This window comes from Arabidopsis lyrata, assembly GCF_000004255.2.
Source record: "Arabidopsis lyrata subsp. lyrata unplaced genomic scaffold ARALYscaffold_7, whole genome shotgun sequence".
Lineage (NCBI taxonomy): Eukaryota > Viridiplantae > Streptophyta > Magnoliopsida > Brassicales > Brassicaceae > Arabidopsis > Arabidopsis lyrata.
In genome coordinates this window covers 12,540,587-12,567,455 of record NW_003302549.1, presented here as the reverse complement: position 1 = coordinate 12,567,455, position 26,869 = coordinate 12,540,587, and the positions used below count along the sequence as shown (strand labels likewise).

General features: G+C 32.8%; 5 protein-coding genes across 5 annotated transcripts in view; 3 read left to right on the top strand and 2 right to left on the bottom strand.

Annotated features, from left to right (window-relative positions):
- The window catches only part of LOC9306271 (bidirectional sugar transporter SWEET17), a 9,854-nt gene extending 5,855 nt beyond the window's left edge, over positions 1-3,999 (bottom strand). Inside the window, exons 1-5 of the mRNA XM_021019671.1 lie at positions 3,691-3,999; positions 3,517-3,553; positions 3,174-3,384; positions 2,629-2,793; positions 1,823-1,942 (exon numbers count right to left, since the gene is read on the bottom strand). Coding sequence (XP_020875330.1) covers positions 1,823-1,942; positions 2,629-2,793; positions 3,174-3,384; positions 3,517-3,553; positions 3,691-3,724 — 567 coding nt within the window. The 5' untranslated portion in view covers positions 3,725-3,999. The remainder of the gene's footprint in view (positions 1-1,822; positions 1,943-2,628; positions 2,794-3,173; positions 3,385-3,516; positions 3,554-3,690) is intronic.
- A 6,397-nt stretch (positions 4,000-10,396) lies between these two features.
- LOC9306270 (dynein light chain 1, cytoplasmic) lies at positions 10,397-12,252 on the top strand. Its single transcript, XM_021018676.1, has 3 exons — positions 10,397-10,729; positions 11,087-11,192; positions 11,936-12,252. Exons 1-3 carry the CDS (start codon positions 10,547-10,549, stop codon positions 12,016-12,018), a joined length of 372 nt encoding a protein of 123 aa, XP_020874335.1. The 5' UTR covers positions 10,397-10,546; the 3' UTR covers positions 12,019-12,252.
- A 197-nt stretch (positions 12,253-12,449) lies between these two features.
- Positions 12,450-14,625, top strand: LOC9306269 (acylpyruvase FAHD1, mitochondrial). The gene is made up of 7 exons (XM_021018675.1): positions 12,450-12,642; positions 12,824-12,989; positions 13,073-13,125; positions 13,435-13,497; positions 13,932-13,982; positions 14,076-14,193; positions 14,272-14,625. The coding sequence occupies exons 1-7, from the start codon at positions 12,535-12,537 to the stop codon at positions 14,382-14,384; spliced, it is 672 nt and encodes a 223-aa protein (XP_020874334.1). The 5' UTR covers positions 12,450-12,534; the 3' UTR covers positions 14,385-14,625.
- A 518-nt stretch (positions 14,626-15,143) lies between these two features.
- On the top strand, positions 15,144-16,726 carry LOC9306268 (DNA-directed RNA polymerases IV and V subunit 4). The gene is made up of 8 exons (XM_021018674.1): positions 15,144-15,254; positions 15,342-15,401; positions 15,505-15,642; positions 15,736-15,847; positions 15,929-16,006; positions 16,161-16,194; positions 16,274-16,342; positions 16,428-16,726. Exons 1-8 carry the CDS (start codon positions 15,203-15,205, stop codon positions 16,500-16,502), a joined length of 618 nt encoding a protein of 205 aa, XP_020874333.1. The 5' UTR covers positions 15,144-15,202; the 3' UTR covers positions 16,503-16,726.
- An 8,580-nt stretch (positions 16,727-25,306) lies between these two features.
- On the bottom strand, positions 25,307-26,855 carry LOC9304245 (putative F-box protein At4g17200). Its single transcript, XM_002868127.2, has one exon. The coding sequence runs from the start codon at positions 26,616-26,618 to the stop codon at positions 25,458-25,460; it is 1,161 nt and encodes a 386-aa protein (XP_002868173.1). The 5' UTR covers positions 26,619-26,855; the 3' UTR covers positions 25,307-25,457.
- Positions 26,856-26,869: the final 14 nt, after the last annotated feature.

Sequence of the window (26,869 nt, the reverse complement as noted above, 5' to 3'; positions counted from 1 at the left end):
AGCTTTTTGGTTATCAAACCAATTTTTTAGTGCTTTCACAGCTCCGCAGGATCTCTTGTCTGCGCATAATCATGCGTCAGATTATCATCTAGATGTTTTCTGAGAAAAACAATTTATTTCGCCTTTTCTCGAGAAGACGAAGTATTTTTTTCTTTTATTGTCTCAGATATTTTTTCCATTTCTAGATGGAGCTCTATATTGGTTGTCCATGCTATATAATTTAATCCACTTATTTGTAGAGCCGGAAACTTGAGTTTCTCGATGTTTGCCATTTGTTTTCTAAAATAAAAACATAGAATAATATTAGAAACCTTTATTTAATTTATTTTAAACCATGGAAAACACTTATATAAAAGCGTATAGAAATATAAAATAAAATTAATACATATTTAAAATGAACCGTTTATATTAATAATGCAAGCGATTACTAAAAGAAAAATTGTACAAACAAGTAAAATAATATTCAAACGAAAATCTTGCGGAATAAATTCTACAACGCAAAGATTATAAATACACGAAATAATGATTCTAAAAGCAAATATTAAAGGTAATCGAAACATTCTTCAAAACTTCAAAACTTCAAAATTCTTCTTCTTTTTTCGAGAGAGTTTTTAGAGAGATGAAGAAATTTTGTTTTGATGAAATAAATTAGAAAATGAATGTATTTATAGATTGAAAAATACTATTCCTAGCCGTTGGAAAAATTGAATTTTTTTTTGAAATTTTTTTTTGAAATTTTTCTTTGAGACCGTTGGCGGAAAATATTTAAACAAAAAATTAATCTGAAAAATTAGAGATCAATCAGATAAAAATTATCGATTCAGATAAAAATATTTATACAGGTGAATAAACCTCTTTGTATAATAACCATAATATAAACAAATAACTCACGGTGATATTATGGTGATGGAGTCATCCACATAGAAACAGTAAATAAATATGTGGCGGCTTAGCCGACCGGTAGCAGAAATAAATATTTAAAGCAGTGCATAAAATTAAGGCGACTCAGCCGACCGGTAACAGAAATAAATATTTAAAGCAGTAAATAAAATTTTAGGTAGCTGAGCCAACTATTAACAGAAAATAATTAATTATGGTGCATGAAGCAACCATTGTAAAAAGGTATATATAAAAATTAAAAATGAAGAGTGATCGTGATAACGTGTTATAAAACGTATATGGGTATTTATCATAAAGATGGAAATATTTATAGAATAAATATTTATAAGTATTTATAGAATAAATATTTATAGAAAAAATATTTATACTGGGTGGGAATAGTATACTGAGAATAGAAAGAGAGAGAATTCTATTATCTGATTATTGTTGTGATATTATATTTCTGAATTGTATCTTTACAATGAACGTTTTATCGTTCTATTTATAGAAAAAAAGATAAATTACTATACATGCATAGTAACGATGAACTTTATATAAAATTATAAACTTTTCATGGCTGCACCTAATGTGCTTGATTTCGATGACTTTTGTAACAATTTGGTTATGTTGGAGACTTGGAGTCCACAATTTTTTTAAAATCGGCATTTTTCTCTTCCAGAAGATTTTTTATAAACTGTGACACATTGACATTGACATTGACACTAATGGGGTCTAATTGTGTGCGAAGAAGACGACAAAATATTTTGGAGTTATTGTTGGAATATTAAAAAGACATGGGGTCGATAAAAAATAGCTTTATTGAGTTTTCCTGTTTGACTTAAGTCCAAAGCCAAAGAGTAGGAGGGCATAATCGTCAAATTACGTAATTGAACAAAACAGTGAAAAACTTTATAAAAATAAAAAATAAATAGTGAAAACTTACGAGTAAGAAAACGTCGTGTTGGAGTAAAGCATAGACAGCCCAAATCGCGCCGTTTAAGAAGAGGAAGAACGATAACCAAAACGGCATGTATTTCACGCTCTTTGTTGTCACTACTGTTTTCTGAAAAAATTATATTAAGAAATTAAACACTATCAATCTATTATATTATATGAGATACTATCACGAATTATTGAAAATGAAATGATACGTATGTCTTTATCTAAGATATGGACCTACCAAGTCGTGGTGCATTATAGTAGCTGGAAAAATAAATAAACAATTTGTGAAGTTTATATATATTCAATTTGATATGTGGAAAAATCTAGTGACGTACAAGTTCATATAATTGATATGTGACTGCGATTTTTTGAAGACGTGCTTAAAAATGGTTGTTTGTTTATATATGATGATTGCATGTATGAACAAAAATAACTTTTCTAAAAATAAATGAACAACTACCACTAAAAATAACCACTGACCTTATTTCTGAAAATAAATAAATCTACTATAAAAACGATATTCGAATTCCACTAAGTAAAAGACAAGATTACTAAAAATACAAATGAGTTAAATTAAAATCATTATGTTTGTATACAAAAATTGAATCTTCAGACCAGGTGGGTCGTTTTTGTTTGGAGTATACTCAAAAAATAAAAATTGTAATCAATTAATTTTATGCAAGTCCAAATAGGACCAAGTGGATATGAACAATGACATCTTTTATTGCAAAACGTGGGTGATATAAAATACCAAAACGCTATGATAAAATGTTTTGACAGATGGGGTAAAATTAAGAATGAACTTACCATAGCAGAAAGAGGAGAACCATACATTATAATGTTTAGACCAGCAGATATGAAACCTATCGATTGAGAACGCATCTTCTCATCTTTAAACGCAATTCTCGTCGCCACAATCGCTGCGATTGGGAAAAACACGTTCAACATCGCGACAACTACCACTGTATTCAACTGTAAAAAAAAATAGTGAAAAAGATCACATTGTTGTTAACACATATATATGTAAAGCTCAATTATTTGAACTACCAACTACTTTGTAAATTGTAGAAATACATTAGAAATTCTACTTTACAAGTCATCATAGTATATCTTATATAACAAGTGGATCAAATATTTTAATCAACTTAACTTTAGAGAGAAAAAAAGTGAGACACATTAATCTGATAATCAGATCCAAATCTGAATAAAAATGAACCAAATAAAATGCAGATTTTAACCAGTTATCATATACGAAACACTAACGATCATACATATATGCCCAATTTTTATCAAAAAAAAAGAAGATCATACATATATATAAATCAGAAAATAAAAATAAAATGAAATAAAACCTTGAGATGTCGAGGGGCATAAAAGAGAAAAAGTGAAACGTATATGGTTTCAACGATCGCACCAAAGCCATTAACGGTGGAAACAAGATATTCTCCGGGAGTGGCGATGCCGTAATATGTCCATAGCGATGATCCCAACAACGTACAAATATACGGCAAGCTTTTGTACTCCTCCGTCGATCTCCGCTTCACTATTTTCCAAAACGTCTCCCTGATTATGAAATTTTTTGTATATTAATTTGGACCGATCGATCAATAGTCTAATAAAAAAAAAACTATAGATTATGTAACTCATTCTTTTGTTACTTCTTGCAAAATCAAGAGAGAAAGAGAGACAGCTTACACTGGTGAGAGGAAGACGAGTACGGAGATTACATTTCCTGCGTCAAACACAAATTAAGAGGACTTGTCAACACATATAGTTACCAACACACATATGAGTTTTGTATTGGATCGTGTACTTGTGTATGTACATGTAGAGATTATGAGCATAACACGTGAGAGAAGAAAGTGTTACCTATGACTCCGATATAGAAACTTGGCTCTGCCATTTTTGGAGAATGAGTTTCTGAGAGGGAGAGAGAAAGAGACAGAGAGACAAAGAGAGGGGGAAGAGGAGGCTACTTAATTGGGGGAAACGTGACTTATAGTTTTTATAATGTTTTTTTTTCTGTTCACACTATAATGATCCAAGTATGCAACTGTGTGTGTATATTGGTGTGAATGGTTAGTACTTAGTATTGGATGCATGACAAGAAAACAAAATTGATGATTTGGGTAAAATAAATTAGAGGAATGAAATAAATATATAGTGGACTTTTCTTTTTCTTTTTTTTTCTTTTTTTTTTTTAAGTGGACTTTTCTTTTCTTCCTAAACTGAAGTTTTCTTTCATGTTATGATTAAAGTTTAGTGGAATATAGATTTCCCTCAGTCTGTAATCAAATTGTACCATTTTAGTGGAATGCTAAATATAATTTCTTTTTCTTTTTTTTTCTCCATCAATTTTATTTACATAAAACTTACTTAGGGTGATTTGCAAAAGTAACGCTTTTGAAAGATGAAATTAAATATATAGCACTATAATTGGGGAAATTAAGCAAGTAACATATGAGGGTGGGGAAATGTCGTCAAACTCCCTCTTAGACGAATGAGCAAGTGGACACACGTGTGAAAAAATAGAAGAAGTGAATGAAGTGGGCTTGTGTTTTAAACAACAATTTTACTACTATCTCTAGTTATAGATAAAATAGTACAGAAAATAGTATGTAACCTGTTTCATCTAAACTCCACAGAAATTGCAGACTAACTGTAATTAATGTGCTAACACGAGCGCAAGGTTTTGATACCCACATTGAAAACAAATCAACGGCTCATAAAAAAATCGTTGGAAGTTCGGAGAATTGCATCGATGGAGTATACGTGATACTTAAAAGGAACAAATCGATTATTGTAAGAAAAAAAAACAAATAGATTATTGTTGTCGGCCATGAGTTCGATAACTAAATCTTCAATTTACTGGTTCCGAGTTCTCTATTTCATTTCCATGAATCTAAGAAATTAAAAATTCTCAGATTAACTTTGGTGGGAAAGTGAAGAATAATTAGACAGAATTTGGCGAAAAGATTTCACCGGAGTTTGCTAGTATTCTTCGGCCGACGAAAAATAAAAATAGTCGGAGATCTAATCCATAGTTAACAACTATCCTTGATAGTTTTGATTTTTGTTGAGTTGGTGATGTATGTAAGCTTCATAGGAGAGGAGAAAGGGAGATAAACCAAAACAAAGAGGAGAGAGATGAAAGGAGCACAGTTCACAAAAGGGAAGAAGATGAACAAGAGCGTGCACTTCACACAGAGGGTAAACATGTTTTTAATACAGAAAATATAGAGAATATCTCTTTTCTTTTTTTTGGAGTGCTAGTTTCTTAACTAATAAAAAAAATTTTGGTTATAGAGTCATATTTCCCTAAAATTTAAGGGTGTTTAAGATTCATGGGTCAATCTAACTCAATTCAATCCATAAATCCTAATGAGTTGAAAATTTTGACTCAAATGAGTTATTGAGTCAAATGGGTTGATGGATCAAATGAGTTGGGTTGTAATGGATAAATGGTTTCAATGGTTTATCCATTTAACCTAACAATTCTTGTTAAATTGAATCAAACCAATTCAAATCTCTAAACCGATTTCAATTTGAGTCTAACCAAAACTTCTAAACCGATGGAATATAGTCCTTAATTTTCCCGCCAAAAATGTGAATACACAGTTTTCCCAACAAAATATAAATTTTGTGATTTTTCCGTCAAAACCGTAAATCCGCAATTTACCCGCCAAAAACGTAAATCCGTGATTTTCCCGCAATTTTTTTTTTATTATTTTTAACCAAAAATGAGAATGTAAAATTTTCCCGCGAAAAACGATAATCCATAATTTTCCCGCCAAAAACGTAAATCCGTGATTTTCCCACCATAAATGTAAATCCGTAATTTTTCCGCCAAAAACGTAAATCCATGATTTTCCCCCTAATTTTTTTTATTATTTTTAACCAAAAATGAGAATGTAAAATTTTTCCGCTAAAAACGTAAATCTGTAATTTTCCCGCCAAAACATAACTCCGTGATTTTCCCGCTAAATAATAGTGATGTTGTTGATGATGATGATTATTATTATTATTATATTTTAATTATTAATATACTTATTACATTAGTAGGTTAATGGGTCAATCCATTTAACCTTCTAACTCATCAACAAATGAATTGAGTCAACCCATGAACTCATTTAACTTTAAATTCATTGGGTAATGAGTTGAGTTGAGTTGGGTTAACCATTTTGACACCCCTAATAAAACTAGTACAAGTTACATATTTTATATATATATATATATATATATATATTTCAAATTGAAAATTATCTCTTGGATTTTTAGTCCATAATATGTCCAGATTTTAGACTGATTTTGGCAATCAATATGAGAAAATAAATTTCCTGCAAGAAGTTGCACCATAATTCTATGAATAGGGGTTTGTTAAAACTGATATAGTTTTCTTCTTACTCAAAAAATTCTAAGGTGGGCATAGATACTTGGTAGTTTTTCCGTATCTCATTTGAAAAAAAAAATACTCATTATTGTCAAGACAAATAATAAATAACATAAAATAAATAATTATTAGTAAATATTTAAAATCGCGGATACTCGTTCTCACAAGTTAAATACGAATACTAATTTTTATTACTCTTATAAAATGGGTCAAGTAACAAATACTTTTAAAATAACGGGTACTTGTCTTGTATCCACCCCTAATTTATGCAAGTAAAATGCATTAAATATATAAGGCAGTTTTGTAAAACCTAGTGTTTTAAGCCAAATCTGCAACTAATCCTAGAATATGGAACTGTTATATAAGTAGTAAAATAGCAACCATTGTATTTAACTATAAGGTTAACCTATATAAAAAGCCCGGATGTTTTACTTTTGGTGAAATTAGCAAACTATAAATAGAATGAAGACCCTCTAGTTAATTAAACTATTTCATGTCCCATGTGGTGGCTATTGGCCAAGGCAAAAGTCGTGCCTACATAATTCTACCTTTACTTCAGACTGAAAAACAACTCTTTTTACTTTCTTTTTTTCATATTAAAAGAGTTATTCAAGGTTTCTTAATATATTCTTAAAATACACTAAAAATAAATTTTTGTTAAGTAATCAGAATCAAAGGAAAACGAAGGTATAACTGGTAACTCTGGTGGGGAGATATTCCACTTGGTCACTACTCGCTAGTAAACTTCAAACACAACCCTCTATGACGTAATGACGTTGATGCAACTTTTAAGACTAACAACAATAAATTTTGTCTTTTTTCCGAATTCATGTCTCTTGAAATTTGAGAAATAATGAAATATATAATCTATATATACGTGTATGTGTGTGTATATATATACGGAATAGGGATCGACAAGAAAATTTAGTGAAATCATGGTCGAGGGGCCTTAGGTTGGTGGCTAGACCATTTCGTTCAACCCCACTTTCTTTCATCAAGATAACAAATATTCACAAACATCCTTACCAAAAATACATGCGAAATAAAAACTACCCAAAATTATAATATTCAGGCTCCGACTGGTAACACGTGTTATTAAGGTTGAATTGCAGTCGATGTTATAATTTGATGTAATCTGCAGTAAAAATTATGTGGTATAAACTGTACACTGATGTAGTTTTCTGCTGTAAAAATATGAGTTATCAGTCTGATCAATACAAGTGAATGGTAACTTTTGTGTTTTAAAAATTGCAGTATATGTTGTTAAAACTAATTAATTAAATATCAATAATAATAATAATAATAATATTTTTACAAATTAAATAATAAAATAAAATAATACTAAAAACATAGTTAATTTGAAATATTTTTTTTTACATAATAGTTATAAAACTAATGACTTACATTTTCCTAGCATATTTAAAATTTTATTTGTATTAAATCTAGTCCTATAAATAGTTTTTGATAATTAAATGAAAATAAAAAACAAATTAAAAAATTAAAAGATGTTAAGAAAATTAAGAATTTAAATACCTATTTTTTTGAAATGTTATTGAATTAAACTAAGATAATAATAAAAACAATTTTCATTATTAAACTTAATTTAAGATATTTTCTTCTAATTTGAAACTAATTTTCGTTTTTTTAAATGTAAAAATTATAACTCAACTTACCACATCCTACCTCATGAGAATTTCCATGTTTTTGAGTTAAGTTTTGATTTAGCAATTTAATAAGGAAGATAACTCAAAAATGTAAGTCATTCATAACTCAACAAACTTCAACCTCTAAAGCAAATTTTTAAAAACAAATCATGATTGGTAACATTTTTGAGTTATCTTCCTAATTCAATGATACCACATAGTAACTCATGTCACCAATCACACCTTCAGTGATAAATATTACTTAACATTATTACTTAACATAAATCATATTATCTATTTTAACAAAATAATTTCTACAAAATGCCTTAATTTCTAAATATCAATAAATATGATTAAATTTGCATACATACATATATATATATATATATATATAATACAAACTAGATTTTAAAGTTAGTATAAAAATATTTTGTAAATTGTATCTCCTTATAACATATTTATTTATATTATAGTTTACAATTGTTATTAAGTAACGGTATACCACGAGTCCACGAGAAAATTATTAATAAACTGAGGATTTAACCCGTATTAAAGCGGTATATAAATATTGATTCAAATTAGTCCGTCATATAAATCCTTTCCGAAATATAACCCGTTCCGTAATTTCTTAACCCGTCCCTTGATTTGTTTTTATTTTAAAATTTAATGATTATTTATTATATATAAAAGTTTACAAATCATATCATCCTCTAAGACCACGGGATATTATACCACGGGACAATTTTTAGTTTTATACAATCTTTTCTAAATGAGACTGATTTAATATGTCTAATATTTATGGTATTAAAAAAAAGATTTAATCCGTATTGAAGCCTCGGATTAATGATATTTTAATCTTTTTATTATTGTTGATTCAAAAACCCGTCCCGCCAAAAAACTCATTTATTTTATTAATGTTCTTATTTATGATATGATTCTGAATCATTGTCTAAAAATTTTAATCGATATAGAACGTTGAATACACATTTTCGTCAATTGGATAATATATGTCCGTTTTTAAAATTTCGAATCACAGTATATGCAGAAAAAAATTGATTTTTTTTTGGGGCTTTTGCAAAAATGCCATTTTTTCAATGCCACTTTTCAAAAATACCCCTTTTTTAAAACCTTATAAAAAATGCTCTTAAAAATATAAGACTTACCCAAATATGTATGTAATATTATTAAAACATACACAAACTACATTTCTATGTATCTAAAATCTTATAAATACTTTATAAATACCTTATAAATGTATTTTAAATACCTTTAAAAACCTTTAAAATATCTTGTAAAACCTTTGAAAAACCTTAAAAATCCTTTAAAATAACTTGTAAAACCTTTAAAAACACCTTATAAAACCTTATAAATACTTGGATCGAGTCTTCAAGTAGTAGTTACAATCCATAAGTACCTTATAAACCTAATAAAATTTTATAAAAATTTCAGATTTAAAAAAGGGCATTTTTGAAAATGGACATCTAAAAGGGGCATTTTTGAAAAGGGACACACCAAAAGGAGTATTTTTAACAATTTTCCTTTTTTTTTTTTTACTTTATGTATTATATGATGATTCAAAATAGTTAAAAACAAATCAAACAAAGATGATAGGAGAATCATAATTATAAATCTTAATCAAATCTTCTAAATATCTAAATTATTAAATATGGAATATCCGGTATATGAGTTGGGTTAAATATAACCCGATCCAACAAATTTTTTTGTGAAAGATTTTTTGAAGCGGGTCGGATATCCAAATAACCCGGAAACATTTTTACCCATCCGTCACCAAAGTGACTGCAAAAATACTAGTATATTTCTTTTGTTTGATCAATCAATTACACATTTAAACAAAAAAAAATACTAGTATAGATAAACACTTGAGTATAAAAACAAATGACTGATTCACATTTCGTTCTTTCCTAAGTTTTGTAACTTATTTCACAATTGAAATTACTCTAATGATTTTCCATAATAGCTAATTTCTTAATTCATTAAAATTCACCAAAATCATCCCAAAACTCATTAAAACTCAAATCACTCTAAATTCTTTATTCAATACACCCCTCTTAGATTTAATGAGTATAAAGTTATTATATAAACTCGTGGACTCAAGTCGTGGGCCATGAAGAAAACTAATAACGAAGGTAATAGAAAAGCCTAAGAAGCCCAATTGACCATATTACTTTACTTTCAATTATAGTGAGATTTCTCTTCACTGTAGTATTGTAAAGATAAATATTGCATTTTTTTCTGTTTGAGTCTTTTGCTTTTGATCTCTCAATCGTTCTCGTAAGCAGAAAATGTCAGAGAAAGGAGGCAAAGGGCCCAAATCCTCTCTCAAGTCCAAAGATGGTTTTTGTGATTCCCACTGTTTTTTAATGTGATCGTTGTTACAAAAATGTAAGAAACAACTGGTTTGGTTGACAAACAAAATGCAGTAATAATAATGGGCCTCAGTTATGAATAAAGAATTTAAACTAACACATTGGATCCAAATAGCCTCAAACGACGCCGTATCAAATTTGCAGTGACGAAAAAATCTAGAAAATCTGCTGACTACATTACTGTACTTTTTCTACCACACTCGTCGTCTTGCTTTACGCTTTATTCTCTTCTTTAGCTTTTATTCCTTTGCAGCAAATCTGACTGATTTCAAAATAATTCACCGACGAAATTGAAAAAAAAAAAAATGAGTGACGGGAGGAGGAAGAAGAGTGTTAACGGAGGTGCACCGGCGCAAACTATCTCCGATGATCGGAGATCTAGTCTTCCGGAAGTTGAAGCTTCTCCACCGGCGGGGAAACGAGCTGTTATCAAGAGTGCTGATATGAAAGATGATATGCAGAAGGAAGCTATCGATATCGCCATCTCCGTTAGTCTCTCTCTCTCTCTCATTTTCTCCGATTTGTTGTTTTACATTCTTCGGTTTTTAGGAGTTTCTTATCTGATCTTGAGTTTTAGGGTATGAGTGATACTAATGGGATTTTTTTGGAAGTACGTACTAGTTTATCTCTGGAGTTCGATTTGAGCTTAGTGTGCTCTCGAAGTCTCAATTTGTTAATCTGCGGAACTAGATTCGATTTCTTGTAACTTTTTTTTTCCTGATTAAACGGTGTTTTTGAATTGCGTAATCGATTGGTTCAAATTAGAGTCTGGTGAAGTGTCTCTGGAGTGATTATGGTGCTAAGTAAGGATTTACATTTCAGAATGTGGGATTTTACTTTTGCAGGCATTTGAGAAGTATAGTGTGGAGAAGGATATAGCTGAGAATATAAAGAAGGAGTTTGACAAGAAACATGGTGCTACTTGGCATTGCATTGTCGGTCGCAACTTTGGTTAGTTCTCTCTTCGCTTCATTTCTCCTTAAGTCGGCATTGTTTTGATACTAGTGCTCAGTTAAGGGATATTGATTACTGGTAGCTGAATCTAGTTTTGAACATAACTATTCTTCTTTGCTGTTGCTTCTGTCAATCTGTCTTTGATTCTCGTCTGTTTAATAGTGAGTGAGATGCTTCTGTCAATCCGTCTTTGATTCTCGTCTTGTTAAGACTTTGAGTGAGATCAATGGTTTGCTTGCTTTTCTGTCTTAACTAGATTTATTTTGGAAAGATTGTTCTTCTTCTTGCATTTGAATGGTTTTTTTACCCTTAGCGTTGGAGAAAGTTTAGATTGGGTTTGTTCTCAGTGACATGAAAGTTTGGAATTGCAAATGACAGAGATCTTGGTACCACCAAGCTAGGGTTTAATCCTCTGAAGCAAGTAAGTATGTAAGTCTATAGGAAGTTTCGATCTAGCTTTAGTCGGAATATATTTGCCTTGTTCGAATCTTTGTATGTTTTAGTCTTTTGTGCTTTCTTGAACAATTACGTTTACCTGCATTTAGTATAAAATTTGCTGTCCTGTAAGCATCATGTGGTACCACCTCCCTTAACCTCACAGTTACCAAATGTATTCATGTGCTTAAGGCGATACATCAACAAACAAGTGATATACCGTACTGGCTTTTTATTATTGTCTGTGGAATCTGATTGACATTCTCGTTTGATACTTATTCGACGATATTACTCTATTCCTGCAGGTTCTTATGTAACGCACGAGACAAACCACTTCGTTTACTTCTACCTCGAGCAGAAAGCTGTTCTGCTCTTCAAGTCGGGTTAAGAATTTGAAAACCAAGAAAACTCATTGTGATGTTCAGTCCCATTATCATCATCACGTTGTAGTTAGTTTCTTGTTTTGTATGTATGTGTTCATTTAAGGCTTTAACCAACCAAATTTGGGGAATAAACCCTATGAAAAGTCTTTTAGTACATGCCATGCATCTTCAAATGTAAATTTGATTTCACCAGATTTAAAAACTCAGGTATTATAAATCAGAATTTCCTGTTTCTGTTACTTCTTTTTTCTTCATTCATTTCACCAGATAAAAAAATTCTCGTAATTTGTTATTTTCGAAGTTAAGGGGTCTCATTTGTTAAAAAAAACAGAAGTTTGGGGTTGAAAAAGTAAATTCCGGTTTAGAAGGAGACTCAATGACAAAATTACCGGTTTAGAAGGAGACGCAATGACAAATTTACAAAAGTAACCGAATTTCATTTTTCCACGATTCTGACCAAAACGAGAAAGAAGAAGAAAGAGAGAAGCGAAAAGTGTGTTTGTTGTGTATCGATCGGAAAAATGGCGACGTCGATGATACAGAGGATGTTTAAGCAAGGCACGAAGATCGTATGCGTCGGCCGTAACTACGCCGCTCACGCCAAAGAACTAGGCAACTCCGTTCCCAAGGTTCTTCAATCTCTTTCTTTTTGAATCAACTGGGATTCTCATCTCTGCAATTCAATTGTTTTGGAGTTTTTGTTATTCTCTTTCATTGATCCAGAATCGAAAGTTTATGCATGTTGTTGATTGCCTCCAAAAACTAAAAATCTGAGAGAGAAATTTTGTTGTTGTTTGAATTGGGAAATAGGAACCAGTTATATTCTTGAAGCCAACATCGTCGTATTTGGAAAATGGAGGAACAATTGAGATCCCACATCCTTTGGATTCACTTCACCATGAGGTGGAACTTGCTTTAGTGATTGGACAGAAGGCTAGAGATGTACCTGAATCAATAGCTATGGATTACATTGGAGGTATTTTAGTGTATAATGTCAATATGAGTAGCTTCTTTTGATTTGTATAATGCCATTTCTTATTGTTCTCTTTGTTTTTGAAGGATATGCTGTTGCTCTTGATATGACTGCTAGGGAACTTCAAGCTACCGCTAAGGTAGGAAACCGGTTTCAGTTCATATCAATGGATCTTGTGGAGATTTGCATGTTCATTTTAGTCTTTAAACCCGCACAAATGGTCAAAACATCGATGATAGAACTCATTCTTTGTTGAAAAGTCTTCTATAAGCTCTATGGATCGAGATTTTCGTATTTGGGATCGTGAATTGGGTTTTTCAGATTTTTTTCAAGCACCATTTATATATAAACCAAAATCATGAATGTGTGGTTTTGCATGAAGAGTAATCTGTTTGTTAACTTCAGTTTTGTGCTTAAGCATATATCGTGTTTACATTCTCGTTTTCAGGCATCTGGTCTCCCATGGACGCTTGCTAAAGGACAAGATACCTTCACTCCTATCAGCTCTGTTGTAAGTATTGGTCTTAAACCTTGATGCTAGTTACAACACACCATATAGTTTATATGAAAAATGCTACTTTTGTTCTGTTTGATGGACCCATTTATTTCGTTTGTCTGATTGCAGTGTGATCAGATTGTTGTAGCATATGTGGTTAGGGTATGACCACAAGTTATTTGCTTTTTCATTTTACGCCTGTTGTGTGATTTATATTTAATTGAGACTAGAAAAGTCTCATTACAGGAGGTCTAATGCCAAAATAGCCAACTTGAAATGAGGATAATATTCCCTGTCCTGCCGAGAATCAAAACACTTTTGATTGTCTAGTTTAAGTTCTTCTATCGTGTTGCTTTTCTGACATGAGGATCATATGCCATATCCTGCTGAGAATTAAAACTCTTCTTGATTCTTCTAGTTTGAATTTTGTCTCTTCTGTCGCTTTTCAGCTGCCAAAGGCGATGGTGCATGATCCCGATAATCTAGAACTTTGGCTCAAGGTTTGTCCCTCCCCTACTCTCTTGTTCTGTTGTCAGTAATTTCCACACTTAAGAATCTGCAGGGACTAAATTGAATCATCTAATATGTGACAGGTTGATGGTGAAACAAGACAGAAGGGCTTGACAAAAGATATGATCTTCAAGGTCCCGTACCTCATCAGCTACATAAGTTCTATAATGACCCTTTACGAAGGAGACGTCATCTTAACAGGTATCTACTTACAACCTTCTGTTTGTTTTCCCATCTTAAACCATTCTGAACTTATAGGAGAATCCCTTCAAATTATAGGCACACCAGAAGGTGTTGGGCCTGTAAAGATAGGTCAGAAGATAACGGCCGGGATCACCGGTCTATCTGAAGTTCAGTTCGATGTGGAGAGGCGTGTAAAGCCCTTGAGCTAAGAAGTGGTTTTATTTTTCTCATACAAAATGTCAATTTTATAAAAGCATCTCTAATTTTCATCACTTACACTGTGTTTCCTTACACTTAGGAAGGGAGAAATAAAACTCGTACTCCTTTCATTTGTAATCTCTAAAACAATGGCTGTAAGACCGGTTTAGATTGTTTATACGGGATGGGAGTATTTCGAAAGTTGTGATATTTATTGTTGGAGTCAGCAAATTTCGATGTATGTTTACAACATTCCCATTAATCCTGATTATGTATGATTATGATATATACAAGTGAGCTTAAGAGTTTCTCAGATTCAAAGGGAGTTTAATCAAAAGAAGCCGGAATCTAGTTAAGGGCTTAAGGATGGATACAAGAGAAGTTTGAACCAACCGAAACAAACTATCCAAAACTAGTGAAGATAACACAGACCACTGAAAAATGATCTTCAGATTGAATCTGAATATAACTCAGAATGTTTTCCTTCAAAAGTTGTAATGGTATCCTAGTCAGCGACTACTAACGGCTCAACTAACAGCGTTACTCGATTTGTTGGTTTTGACCGGATTTTGAATTGTTCGGCTAGAAAATTCAAATTTTAAGTGAGTTTATGCAGTTTTAATCATTGAGTTTATAGTTGACAAAAAAAATTATATATACACACTACTATGCTTTCGTGGGCTCAAGTCGTGGGCTTTTAAGGAAACTATGCCTATTAAGCCCAATATGGCAGTGATTTCTCTCCACTGTAGTTTTTGGAAAGATTGCATTTTTATCTCTTCGCTTTTTCTTTTATTCCCTCCCTCAATCGTTCTCTCGTAGCAGCAAAATGTCAGAGAAAGGAGGCAAAGGGCTCAAATCCTCCCTCAAATCCAAAGATGGTATGTGTATTTCCCACTCTACTTTTTTGTTGTTAACACTATTTTTCTCGAGATTCGTTTCTCACTTTCTAGGGTTTTTGGTTGCAGGAGGGAAGGATGGGAACTCAACAAAGCTGAAGAAGGGTAGAAAAATCCACTTTGATCAAGGTTTTAACCTTTTCTTCTTCTCTACATTAGATTTCGAATCCAAAGTCTCAAGCTTTTTTCGTTTTGATTTGATAAAAATGTCATCTTTTTACTGTATTTGCAGGGACTCCACCACCTAATTACAAGATTCTCAATGGTTCTTCTGATCCACTACCATTTCAGAGTTCTGCTGCTAAAGTTGGTAAGGGAGACAAACCTACCAAGTCTAGCAAAAACTCTCTGCAGTCGTTTGAGCTCAAAGGTTTGTGAAATTTTCCCACTTTGCTTGTGAGGGCTTTGGTTCGTTCTTGTTCTGTGATTTGATCTTTTGATGTCTGATGATTGGACTTTGTAGATCTTCCTGAGAATGCTGAATGCATGATGGATTGTGAAGCTTTTCAGATATTAGATGGAATTAAGGGACATTTGGTTGGGTTGTCTGAAGATCCTTCCATCAAAATTCCTGTGTTAGTATCTCTAAACACAACATTTCTCTATGCTGTGGAAAGTCTCTGGCTCTCTTTTAACATGTAGTTTTTGTTTTTCAGATCTTATGACAGAGCATTGGCTTATGTGGATAGTTGTGTTCATTACTCAAACCCTCAATCTGTCAGAAAAGTCCTTGAGTATCCTTTTACCTGCTTTGTTTAGGCTCCAGAACCAGAAGCTTGTTTTGCGGAGTTGGATTAGACCCGTTTTCAGTTTTCTCATGAATGTTTGTCTTCCTCATTCTGTGTGTTTTTTGATCGTCTGTTGTTTTCAAACTTAGCTGAATATCAGACCTCTGAAAACGCATGGTGTCTCTGATGGCGAGGTAACAATCTCTACTACAAGTATTTGAATCCAAAGCTTTACGGATCATTCTTTTCTAATGCTGAGTTTGTTATGTGCAGATGTGTGTGATTGCGAATGCTTCCCCAGATACCGTAGATGAAGTTCTTGCCTTTATTCCATCGCTGAAGGTGAGGTTTTTAGAGCTACCAGAGTCTGATGTGTGTTGTTATTCTTTGAGATCTTAATTATCTTTGGGACTCTTATCAAATGCAGGCTAAAAAAGAGGTGATCAATCAACCCCTACAAGATGCATTGGTGGAGCTAGCCAAGCTGAAGAAATCGGGATGATGAGCAGACTGCTGCAGTCAATGGTTCAATGCTAGGATTAGTTTGCAGCTAAACCTAAAATGTATTTGGCGTCTTTGCCTTTCTCAACATTAACAACTTTTGTCTAGTTTTGGTAATTGGCACTATCTAATCATTAGTGTGATTTAGTATATCGGTTGGGAATCATCTGTATTTGTCGTTGACAATAGCATTCATTTCGCATTTGAAGACACCAACTTCCTTCATTTCGTGTTCTTATATGGGAATATTATAAATCTGACTTGAATGCAATCTACCTAGTTTATGACTTTATTATGAGCTTCTTGTGAAAAGCTTCGCGAGCATATGTGATGTTCTCGTTGTAACTTTCGACACCATGGCGATGATTCAACTTGCTGTCTCGTCTCCTCTCCCAGCTGAAGGTGTATCTGAGGATTCCGAACATGTGGGTACGTAGAGCCTTTAGGATTCCCATCCAACGATCTTCTTAGTTTTTCAACGACCTAGTGGGCAGTGATATTACTCCTACAGAGGTCTCTACAACATGCTTTCCGAAGAAATGTACCGTCTCCAAGCGACTCACCGAGAGAAGGTTGTTCCTGCCCATGTTATTGAATTCCTGTTTCACCATACCCCTTTTCGACCAAATGCCTTACAAAGACTGTCACTTGGACTACCTTAATTTCCGGTTACAAGCATCATGATCGACCCCGAGCCTTGGATAGTTGGATTCAGTCTCAGTGAGTTCACTTTGTCTAGTGTGATAAGAGCTATTTTTTCTTTTCTTATTGTTGATAATTTCGTGATAAACGCGATCGCAGCTGAGCCTTGCGGCGGTTGTGGTCACCAACTTTACGGCTTCAATTTGAATGTTCACATTGGTAGCTGATCTTCGTAACTTGTACACCGCGATGGTCTTATCTTATGTATGATGCGTTAAGAGTAGGAATGAGAATTTCTTGAAATGCCTTGATCTCTGGCCATGCTAGGAAATGTGGTACAGAGAAGGCTCTAGAGCTTTTTTCATCCTTTACATATATTAAACTCGTATATAGCAAGTATTAATGATCATCCAATATATGTACTATTTACTTTTTTGGATCACGTCTCTAGCAAGATTCAAATATAGAACAAATTTTACATTTTTTTCTTTTCAAAAGTTTTTTTTTTTTCTTAGTCTGATTTTCAATAAATTTACATTTTTCATGAAATTTTATGGACTTACTTTCTTTTATCTTCATAATACATATGTTAATTTACTTGTTGAATCATAGACATCCAATTTTTTTCTCTAAATATTGGAAATTATCAAACTCTCCATCGATTTGAATTTTCCATTTTCTTTACGATACCTAATGAGTATTTTACATTTTTAATGAGAATATGAGACGATAAATTTATCTATATATATACATGTACAGGGATAGACAAATATCGTAGCAAGAACTTTAAACAATCTCACAGCAAAAAAAAAAAAACTTGTTTAACAAAAGAATCGATCACAATGTCGCTAACACGCTTTGCTATACTTTGCATAATCTTCGTTTCCCTCTTTGGTGTGCATGCATGTATGTATATTTATAGTATAGTTTTTGCTTTTTGTTCATAGATAACTACCATCCTTATATTATAATCATGTCTAATTACTGTTATTTCTTGCTAGGTGAAAACGTGGAGGCTTTCGAAGAGAACAATATCAATCTAAGTAACATAACATGTTCACGAGGAATATGCACCGATTTACACTACTGTTTTTGCTGCATCAAAAACGACAGAGATTGTTACGGTACCAAAGACGATTGTGTGCGTGAATGCACGAAGGTTTACGGGCCAATAAACACGGTCCCAAAGAAAAACGGAGCAAGCAAAGCATTAGGGCTACCAATCTTGCCTGCTTTTCTTATGGCAATCTATTTATTTTGCTTTTAGGATATTAGTCATTAGATCTTTAACGTTACCAAAATTTTGTGTTTTTAATTAACCGCACCACTTCCCGTTTAAGAAATTTCAAGAGCGTTGTTATCTTTATGACAATGGTGTAGCTTTATTTATTTTGTTTGTTTTTCCAATAATAATTATCTTATTAAAGTACTGATTATATGACTCGAACAATTTATTTATACGAATTGTAAATGAGTCCAATAATTTTGAGAAAGTCTCGGCCGTGAGGGACTACTTAAAAGGCATCTCTAATTTTCAGAAGATTTATCAAAAAAATAAAAATTCAGAAGTTTTACTAAGAGTTCTTCACAAGTCACAAGTCACAAGTCACAATGAACTCTCTTAAGCTTGTGCCAATTCATCAAGCACGTCAGCTAGAGTTAACTCTAGTTAAGTTTTTATAGCTAGCTTCTTCGATTTTTCATCCGATTACGCCCAATTATGCTAACTAGAGCTTTTTTGGTAATAAAATTTCTTCGAAATTTTTTTTGATCACAATATGTCGTTATCACACTTTGATACCCTTTGCATCATCTTTGTTTCTCTCTTTGGTATGTGCATCATTGTATGTTTGATCATTTTGTAACGGTGGCTTACTAGTCACCGTATTGTTAAAAGAAAACGAAAGCCGCCAAGTTTTCATCATTTAATGGACGCTTTTACAATCAATTCTTAATATGTACGTGTCACACTTCATATATACAGTACACTCTTGAATATTTTCTAGTGGAAAATAAATATAATTCTTTGTTAGCTTACAAGACTTCCTTTTTTTTTTCTTATATACATGCATATGTTTATTTACATGTCGAATCATAGACTTCAATTTTTTTCCTCTTTAAATATAGGAAAGTATCTAACTCCATAGATTTAATTAACTTTTCTAATTTCTTTACGATACTTAATTAGTGGAAGGAATATTTATATTTTCAATGAGATTACCATATATATGAGATTATATATTATATTATATATGCCTATGTGTGTGTAAGAAGGGAGAAAGAGTTATTCGTAGCTAGGGCTTTTGCCAATCTCACAGCCAAAAAAAAAAAACACTCGTTTAACAAAGGAATCGATCACAAATGTGGCTATTACGGTTTGCTATACTTTGCATAGTTTTCGTTTCCCTCTTCGGTGTGCATGAATGTAAGTATATACAGAAAGATTTTGGTTTAGTACTTCATCAAAATTCACTCCCATAGTCCCATCCATGATCCATCTATTATAATCATCATTTTTAACTGTTTTTCTTAGGTGAACACGTGGAGGCTTCCGAGGATAACAAGATAAATCTAAGTGATGCATGTTTCCACACAATTTGCGGCAATGGCATAATTCGAAACTGTTATTGCTGCATTGGAAAAACCGAATACTGTACACCGGACAAAGAAAAATGTTTGCATAACTGCACCATAATGAACCCGACTCCGAAGACAAACGGATCAAGCAAAGGATTAAGGCAACCAATTTCTTTATTTTTATTAATTACTCAATTTATGTATTTTGTGTTAGGATAATCTTTATATCTTTAGTTTTACCAAATTTGCTGTTTTTTTACTACACCACCTACAAAACTATAGCTGATTGTTTTGCTTGATATTCCATTAAATATTACTCCCTCTATTTCACTTTACTTTATGTTTAAATTTTTTGCATCCATATTGAGAAATCACAAGTATTTCATTTGATTTACTTCTTTTACATAAAAATATCATTAGCTACAACTAATTTACCCCAAAAAAAATATACTGTAAAATATCATTGGTCAAAAAATATTAAGTACATTTAATTGATGGTGGTTTGCGATATGTGTGTGAACACTTATGAAGGTGGTTTGCGATATGTCTTTTGTACTGGGTTTCCCCTGTAAGCCGTTAATGATGGCCTCTGGTTGCAGGTTTTTTTTCGGTTAATCCCCTAACTTTCTTGTTCAGTCTGTCTTGTAAATGTATGTATGGTCTCATGCTTTGATGCAATTGCACTTAATGCGGCATAGTGTGTTTAGAATCATAATGGGACGGAGACATTTATCATGAACAATCTTATTCTAGTGTTGAATGCGTTCTTACATATAAATTCGTTAATATCTTTCTGTTTGACTACTATTCAGATGATTCTCAGTCGGCGGGTAAACTGTAAAGGCTGGCGAAGATGGTATTACATCTTTGTTTAACACGTTTTGATGAACCACATTTTCTTGGTCAAAACATAACCTAGTTTAGTAACTAGGTCACATTAAGACCAAAAGCAACATAGCCCATTTATAGTAATGTCTTTTCTCTTCATTTTCATTTAAAAAAACTATCTACTCTCTTCATACTCGCTTCTCTTCACTCTTCGGTTGAAGCTGGACTGCCAATTGAAGAAGGTACAAAGCAGACTGTCAGCAAAGTCCAGAGATCATTTTTATTATCCGCCAGTATGGCGAGGCGTCAGGACAACAAATTAACTTTGCTAAATCCTCCATCATGTTTGGAAGTAAGGTCCAGCCCCAAATGAAAGCAGATATCAAGAGGAAGCCAAGTGCAAAGAAGGTACAAGCGCATTTATAGTTTAATGTATCTAATTCATATGAGGTTTTAGATGTTCAATAGGGGTTGTAGTGGTGATGGAAATGTGTAGCTTAGGAGAAACTGGTGAAGTTTAGAAAGGTTACTCTTAACTAGGATTTTGTTCTTGTTACTCTCAAAGTAACCATTTAATTTTTGAATAGGTTATTATGATCTCTTGTGAGTGGAGGAGCGTTGTATCTAATGGCTGTTTGTTATTTTTGTTCTTTTTCATAGTTGACGCACTAAGAGTCATTGGGAGGACATTGAAAAAGACTAGTTGGGATTTTGGATTCGATCCATGCGACATGGCATCCACTGGAGGTAGATGGAGAAACTCGGATGCTGTGAAAGGTTCTGAAGACTCTATCACTTGTGACGGCTCCTACCATGTGCCATGTTACGAGCATGTAATTACTGCATTCTCTTGGCTTAAGTCTTATTTGTTTCTTCTCATTTGGTAGTTTTGATTTTTCTCAAATTTGTTTATTTTTGTAAAAACACAGAATTAGAATTTATTGGTATTTTATTTTCACTAGATGAATTTAGCCACACGTACTTGTTACATTTTTATTATAAAAAAAAATTGAAATGAAAACAAAAAAATGATGTTTTTAATATTATCACACAAATTCTTATATGTTTACAGTGGACACATTTTTAACATTACTTATTACGACTCAAAATGTTTTAAATTATTTGTATATCATAATAAAAAAAAGGGTTTTGTGCAAAAAAACCCTCGAAGTAGCCAATTTTTGCAAGAAAACCCTCCATTTCAAATAACTGCAAGTCAATACCACCATCTCAAAAGTCACCCGCAATATAGCCCTCGCGTGTATCGATGACGTGGCAGCCGTTAACTCCGTTCCAAAACGTCACGACAAGTGAACTTTTGTGCAAAAAAACCCTCAAAATAGTCAAGTTTTGCAAGAAAACCCTCAAAGTAGCCAAATTTTGTGCAAAAAAACCCTCAAAGTAGCCAAGGTTTGTTTTAAAAAAGCGACTGTTGGAGAATTCGATTGTACAGGGAAGCAAAGGAAACAATATGGTAATAATCGATTTTGATATCTTCTTAAATGTATGATCATTGGCATGATCAAAGTAAGACATGGTGGAGCCATTTATACGAGAAGGAAAAATCTAGGGTTTAACAGAAGAATTCTGTAAAATTTACATAAGTTTTCTGTAAAACCAGAAAATCTTCTGTAAAAGCCCAAATTCGTCGCAAAAGAGACAAAATATTTTGTAAGGCTCAGAGCCTCGAAAAACGTGCAAGCCACGAAATCAACTTCTGTAAGACTCAGAGCTTCGAAAAACGTGCAAGCCACGAAATCAACTTCTATAAGACTCAGAGCCTCGAAAAACGTGCCCGGCACGGAATCACCTTCTGTAAGGCTCAGAGCCTCGACAAAACATATATTACTTCTCTAAAAATCATAGCTAACTCTTGCGTATATTTCGTATTCTCGTTCACTCGAATTCCATCTCTGTAATCATAGAAGCACGATTATCGTTAATCAGAGAAATATCTCCGTTCGCTCCCAAAAACTCGTACTTATTTATTATTGCAACTTCGGTACGAACAATAGGGTGGATAGATTTACATACAACAATTTTTATTTTTGGGTATTATAGGTAAACCCGAACCCGTACCCAAATTTTAAAATACCCGAAAGGTTTTTTTTGCAAAAATTGGTTTAATGAAGGGTTTTTTTGCAATTTGGCTACTTCGAGGGTTTTTTGGCACAAAACCCACTGACGGAGTTAACGGCTGCCACGTCATCGATACACGCGAGGGCTATATTGCGGGTGACTTTTGAGATGGCGTTATTGACTTGAATTTATTTGAGATGGAGGGTTTTCTTGCAAAAATTGGCTACTTCGAGGGTTATTTTGCACAAAACCCTAAAAAAAAACATAGATCAAGAATATTGTATTTTCTAGATAGATCTAACACCTTCTTATATTTTCTAAATTCTAATATATTCAATTTCAAGAAAATTTAATTTATTTAGATATCGTACATTTTTATTAAAGATTTTAATTTAAAAATTGTTTATATATCGAATAATGCTTTTGTTTAAATAAGTATATAAAGAGATAATCATACACCAATAGTGGAAAAGGAAGATTGATCATTTCAATTAGATTCACTTGTTGTGTGAATATTAAAATAGTTAGCTATTGAACTTCCATAGATTAATCGGCAAAACAGATAAATATTATACTAAGAATTTTAAAAACTAAAAATGAAAGAAATACATTCTTGTAATGTGATAGAAACATAATAAAAAGCGAATACAATACAAACTACATATCATATAATCTCTAAAAATAAATTTTACAATCAAACTCTAACCATCACTATGGCACAATTGTTTTATAACTCATGCAAGAACATAAAAATAAAGTAAATTTACAGATTTGAAAATATGGTGGAAGATGATAAGAGAATGAATATTTATAGATGGGAAGTGGTGAAACTCTTATAATTATTGAGTAAAAGTTACATATTCTTATTGATTGGTAGGAGTTACAATTGAGTTTAAATTATAGTCAATACAATTTTCAAATAGTTAATGTATATTAGTGGAGGAGTTACAAATGAATTTAAATGTGGAGTTACACATGAGTTTTAAATTAAATTAATTAGAGATGAATATATTATAGGTTTTTAAAAAAATATATCAAAAAAATGCCAAGTGGCCCAATAAAGGGAGAGTGAAACCTTACTTTTATATGTACGATTTTCTTGAACCTGTGGCAGATTTCTCAAGACACAGGATCTTCAAGGTTCTCTTCCTAAGGAGTTGGTTGGGCTTCATTTCCTGCAAGAACTATAAGCGAAACACAACTATTTCTATAATTACTCTTCTTTGCATCTTAGTCAAATTAGTTTACCTTCTACTCTTCATTTGTAGTAACCTTGCAAGAAATTATCTAACGGGTTCAATACCTCCAGAATGGGGAGCCTTGCCTCTTGTCATAATGTGAGAATATAATCTAATGCATACTACAAATTTATATATTCTGCTTGATGTTATTTCTTGAAATGCAGCACACTTTCGGGGAATGGGTTAACTGGTACAATCCCCAAAGAGATTGGAAACATTACTTCTCTCGAAAGACTGTGAGTATAACTCTTTTGAAATCTTGTTTAATTGATGTTTGGTATTAGTTGTTCAGTTTTTGGAACTTTTGTTCTAATATGTTAAGTGGTTGAGAATTGGTTGTGAATAGATGAGAACTGATGGACACTTAGTTTGTGCTATAAATTATTGATGGTTTTTTTTCATTGATTTGCGGTTTCCAATGCATGTGATGAGTGATGACAACCTTAACTTGCAGATTTGTATCATAAGAAGAACATGAGAGAATTTTGAAATTTTCATTAATTCAACCATGAAACTGAAACATTGTTTTAGGCTTGACTTTTGTTAATAACTTGATTTCCGTTTACAAAAAAAAAAAAAAAAAAAAAACTTGATTTCCCTGCCTCTTCCTTGTTGAAATGAAGTGTTCGTAATATAGTTTTCAGAATATATAATGAGTTTCTTGCAATTGAACAAGGAAACCGGCACTGCTTCAATTTGCGTAGTCAGTAAGTCAGCAAGTACCGGTCCCTTAAAATCTAATATAACGTTTTAGTCCTTTTTCGTTTGTAATTTCTAAATACAATTTGCTCTAAAAAGTGAGAAAATAGTTGTGGATGTGTTTACTTATTACTACCCTAAGGCCTTTCTTCATGGAGAAAATGACCAACACCTTTAATTACCACCACTTCGTCCAACAAAGACACATGGCTCTTAAACCGGCCATCTTGGTGCCTGGAATGTGATAGTGACCAGGAAAAAATAGAGTATGGCGAGAAAACGAAGAAGAAAGTGACTGTTATTCACAAGTAAGCAGAAGAGAAGAGACCGATTATTGGAGCGCAACGAAGAGAAAGAGCTTCTTAAATTGGCCAAGTATAGAGCCATTGGTAGTGTACCAAATGCAATTTTTTGGATGTTTTTATGTAAGTGTTTATTTGAATTTGTTTCTCTGGTTAGTGTGAGAACTCATTCATGTTTATGAGGATTTCGTCTAAAAATATGCTATAAAGTGAGGCTTGTTTAATCAAGTATATGCCCTAATTCTAAATGTTGACTCCTGATACACACATAAGCAAGAGAATGTAATAAAAATGTCTTATGTTGGATCTTACATGCTAGTATAATATATTCTTCCAAGTCTCGAAGTCTAGAAACAGAAGAGACCAAGAGAAGGAAACTTGATGGTTTGTAATGTATCAGAACTGATAAACCATGTAATGCTTAATAGGCTAAAACATGCAAGAAAACGATTTCTTTAATAGATGATAAATAGAAGCAAACTTAATAAATGACTAGCAAGTCTTGTTCAATATGACATGAAAATAAAAAGGAAGGAAAAATCTAATCAAATGAGGCAATTAAGCATCTCTTACTTTCCTTTTGCGCGGTTAGTTGATTTGCACTAGACTTGGAAGGTAAGAAGAGGACACAAGTGGGGGAGAAAACTTAGGCCTGTTAGGGAACTCTCCAGGCATCCAGACATTTGGATTTTCTCCGATTTTCATAGATTTGAAGTATCCATCTTCTCCAATGATGTAAACTGTTTGGATGAGAATGGTCTTGGTCGGGTTATATACTTCTTGATCGAAAACCAAAACAACTTTCTTCTCCTCATCAATGGCGAAGCTCACAGCTTCTTGATTGAACTGAAAACCAGTGAGTGGTCTCATTTCCACCATCAAAAACTTGCTCCACGACACTGCGTTGGGATCAATCTTATCCGTAACCCAAATCTCCAACTTATACATATCAAATGACTCCTTCTGATAAAGCACCGCGAGCTGCTCTTCCCTAACACCAGATAGAGTCACAGTCTCTTTACCATGAATATGAAACGGGAGATGCAGACGCTGTCCAAAGCTCTCTCTTGTAAAATCAAAACAGAGTAAAAAATGTTTAAGCTCTGATACATTAACAAGAACCTCTATCATTTTCTCTCTAGCAAAGAAGTAAGTATTTCCCTTCAATGTCACACTGCGATGATGAAGCTTGCCGGGAGTGATATGGTCAAGAACCCTCCAAGAACTAGACCTAACATGGTAGATTTCGAACTCATTGCCTCCGCGAAAATCATCAAAAAACCTCAAGATTTTATGGTTACGGTTGGTGTCGTATCCGAGAGCATAATGATCGGGTCTATAGAAATATTTTCTTGGTTCAATCCACCTAGTTTGTCCCAAATAAGGGTTCCACAATAGGAGCCTTGAGTTGTCCTTAGTGACACATAACAGTAAGCCATCACAGTGAATGACTTTAGATATCTCAACTTGATTAAATAAAGCTACTTGGTTTATAGATAGATCGACGAACTCGCTCTCGTCCTTGCGGGTTCCTTGGAAATCAAGTTTTACTGAACAAACCTTAGAACTCATCGTCATGAACCCTACAAACTGCTGCTGCCTTGTTGCTGCTGCTTTACCCAAATTACATTTTTTGGTTAAAGCATTCCATGATTTGCAAGTAGATCGCACTGCTCTCAGAGATGTTATCGGAATCCTAGTGAGTATTTCGACTACCAAATCCGGTGGAAGATCGCTCATACTCGTCATTCTTCCAAGTTTCAACAAACGCTGCAATACAAATAATCAAAACAATGAGAACAAAATTGAATCGATGAATCTGCAATCGATGATACAAAAGTGAAGATTAAAATAACATGTTACTAAACCCTTGTTTCGGTTCAAATGTAACATTTTCTCGACTCAAAGTGACTCAAAATACTCACAATGAAATTGTTCAGAAAATTCCTAGTTGAATAACGAGAAACTCAAAGGTCATCAATATATAAAATAATGACACA

What these genes read in the sequence shown, in the direction of transcription:
- LOC9306268 (XM_021018674.1), top strand. Translation starts at nt 15,203, where the DNA reads ATGTCAGAGAAAGGAGGCAAAGGGCTCAAATCCTCCCTCAAATCCAAA. An exon ending in ATGGTGTCTCTGATGGCGAG is followed by an intron (nt 16,195 to 16,273) that starts GTAACAATCTCT and finishes TGTTATGTGCAG; the next exon opens with ATGTGTGTGATTGCGAATGC. An exon ending in CCTTTATTCCATCGCTGAAG is followed by an intron (nt 16,343 to 16,427) that starts GTGAGGTTTTTA and finishes TATCAAATGCAG; the next exon opens with GCTAAAAAAGAGGTGATCAA.
- LOC9306269 (XM_021018675.1), top strand. Translation starts at nt 12,535, where the DNA reads ATGGCGACGTCGATGATACAGAGGATGTTTAAGCAAGGCACGAAGATC. An exon ending in TCACTCCTATCAGCTCTGTT is followed by an intron (nt 13,498 to 13,931) that starts GTAAGTATTGGT and finishes GTCGCTTTTCAG; the next exon opens with CTGCCAAAGGCGATGGTGCA. An exon ending in AGGAGACGTCATCTTAACAG is followed by an intron (nt 14,194 to 14,271) that starts GTATCTACTTAC and finishes TTCAAATTATAG; the next exon opens with GCACACCAGAAGGTGTTGGG.
- LOC9306270 (XM_021018676.1), top strand. Translation starts at nt 10,547, where the DNA reads ATGAGTGACGGGAGGAGGAAGAAGAGTGTTAACGGAGGTGCACCGGCG. An exon ending in CTATCGATATCGCCATCTCC is followed by an intron (nt 10,730 to 11,086) that starts GTTAGTCTCTCT and finishes TTACTTTTGCAG; the next exon opens with GCATTTGAGAAGTATAGTGT. An exon ending in CATTGTCGGTCGCAACTTTG is followed by an intron (nt 11,193 to 11,935) that starts GTTAGTTCTCTC and finishes CTATTCCTGCAG; the next exon opens with GTTCTTATGTAACGCACGAG.
- LOC9304245 (XM_002868127.2), bottom strand. Translation starts at nt 26,618, where the DNA reads ATGACGAGTATGAGCGATCTTCCACCGGATTTGGTAGTCGAAATACTC.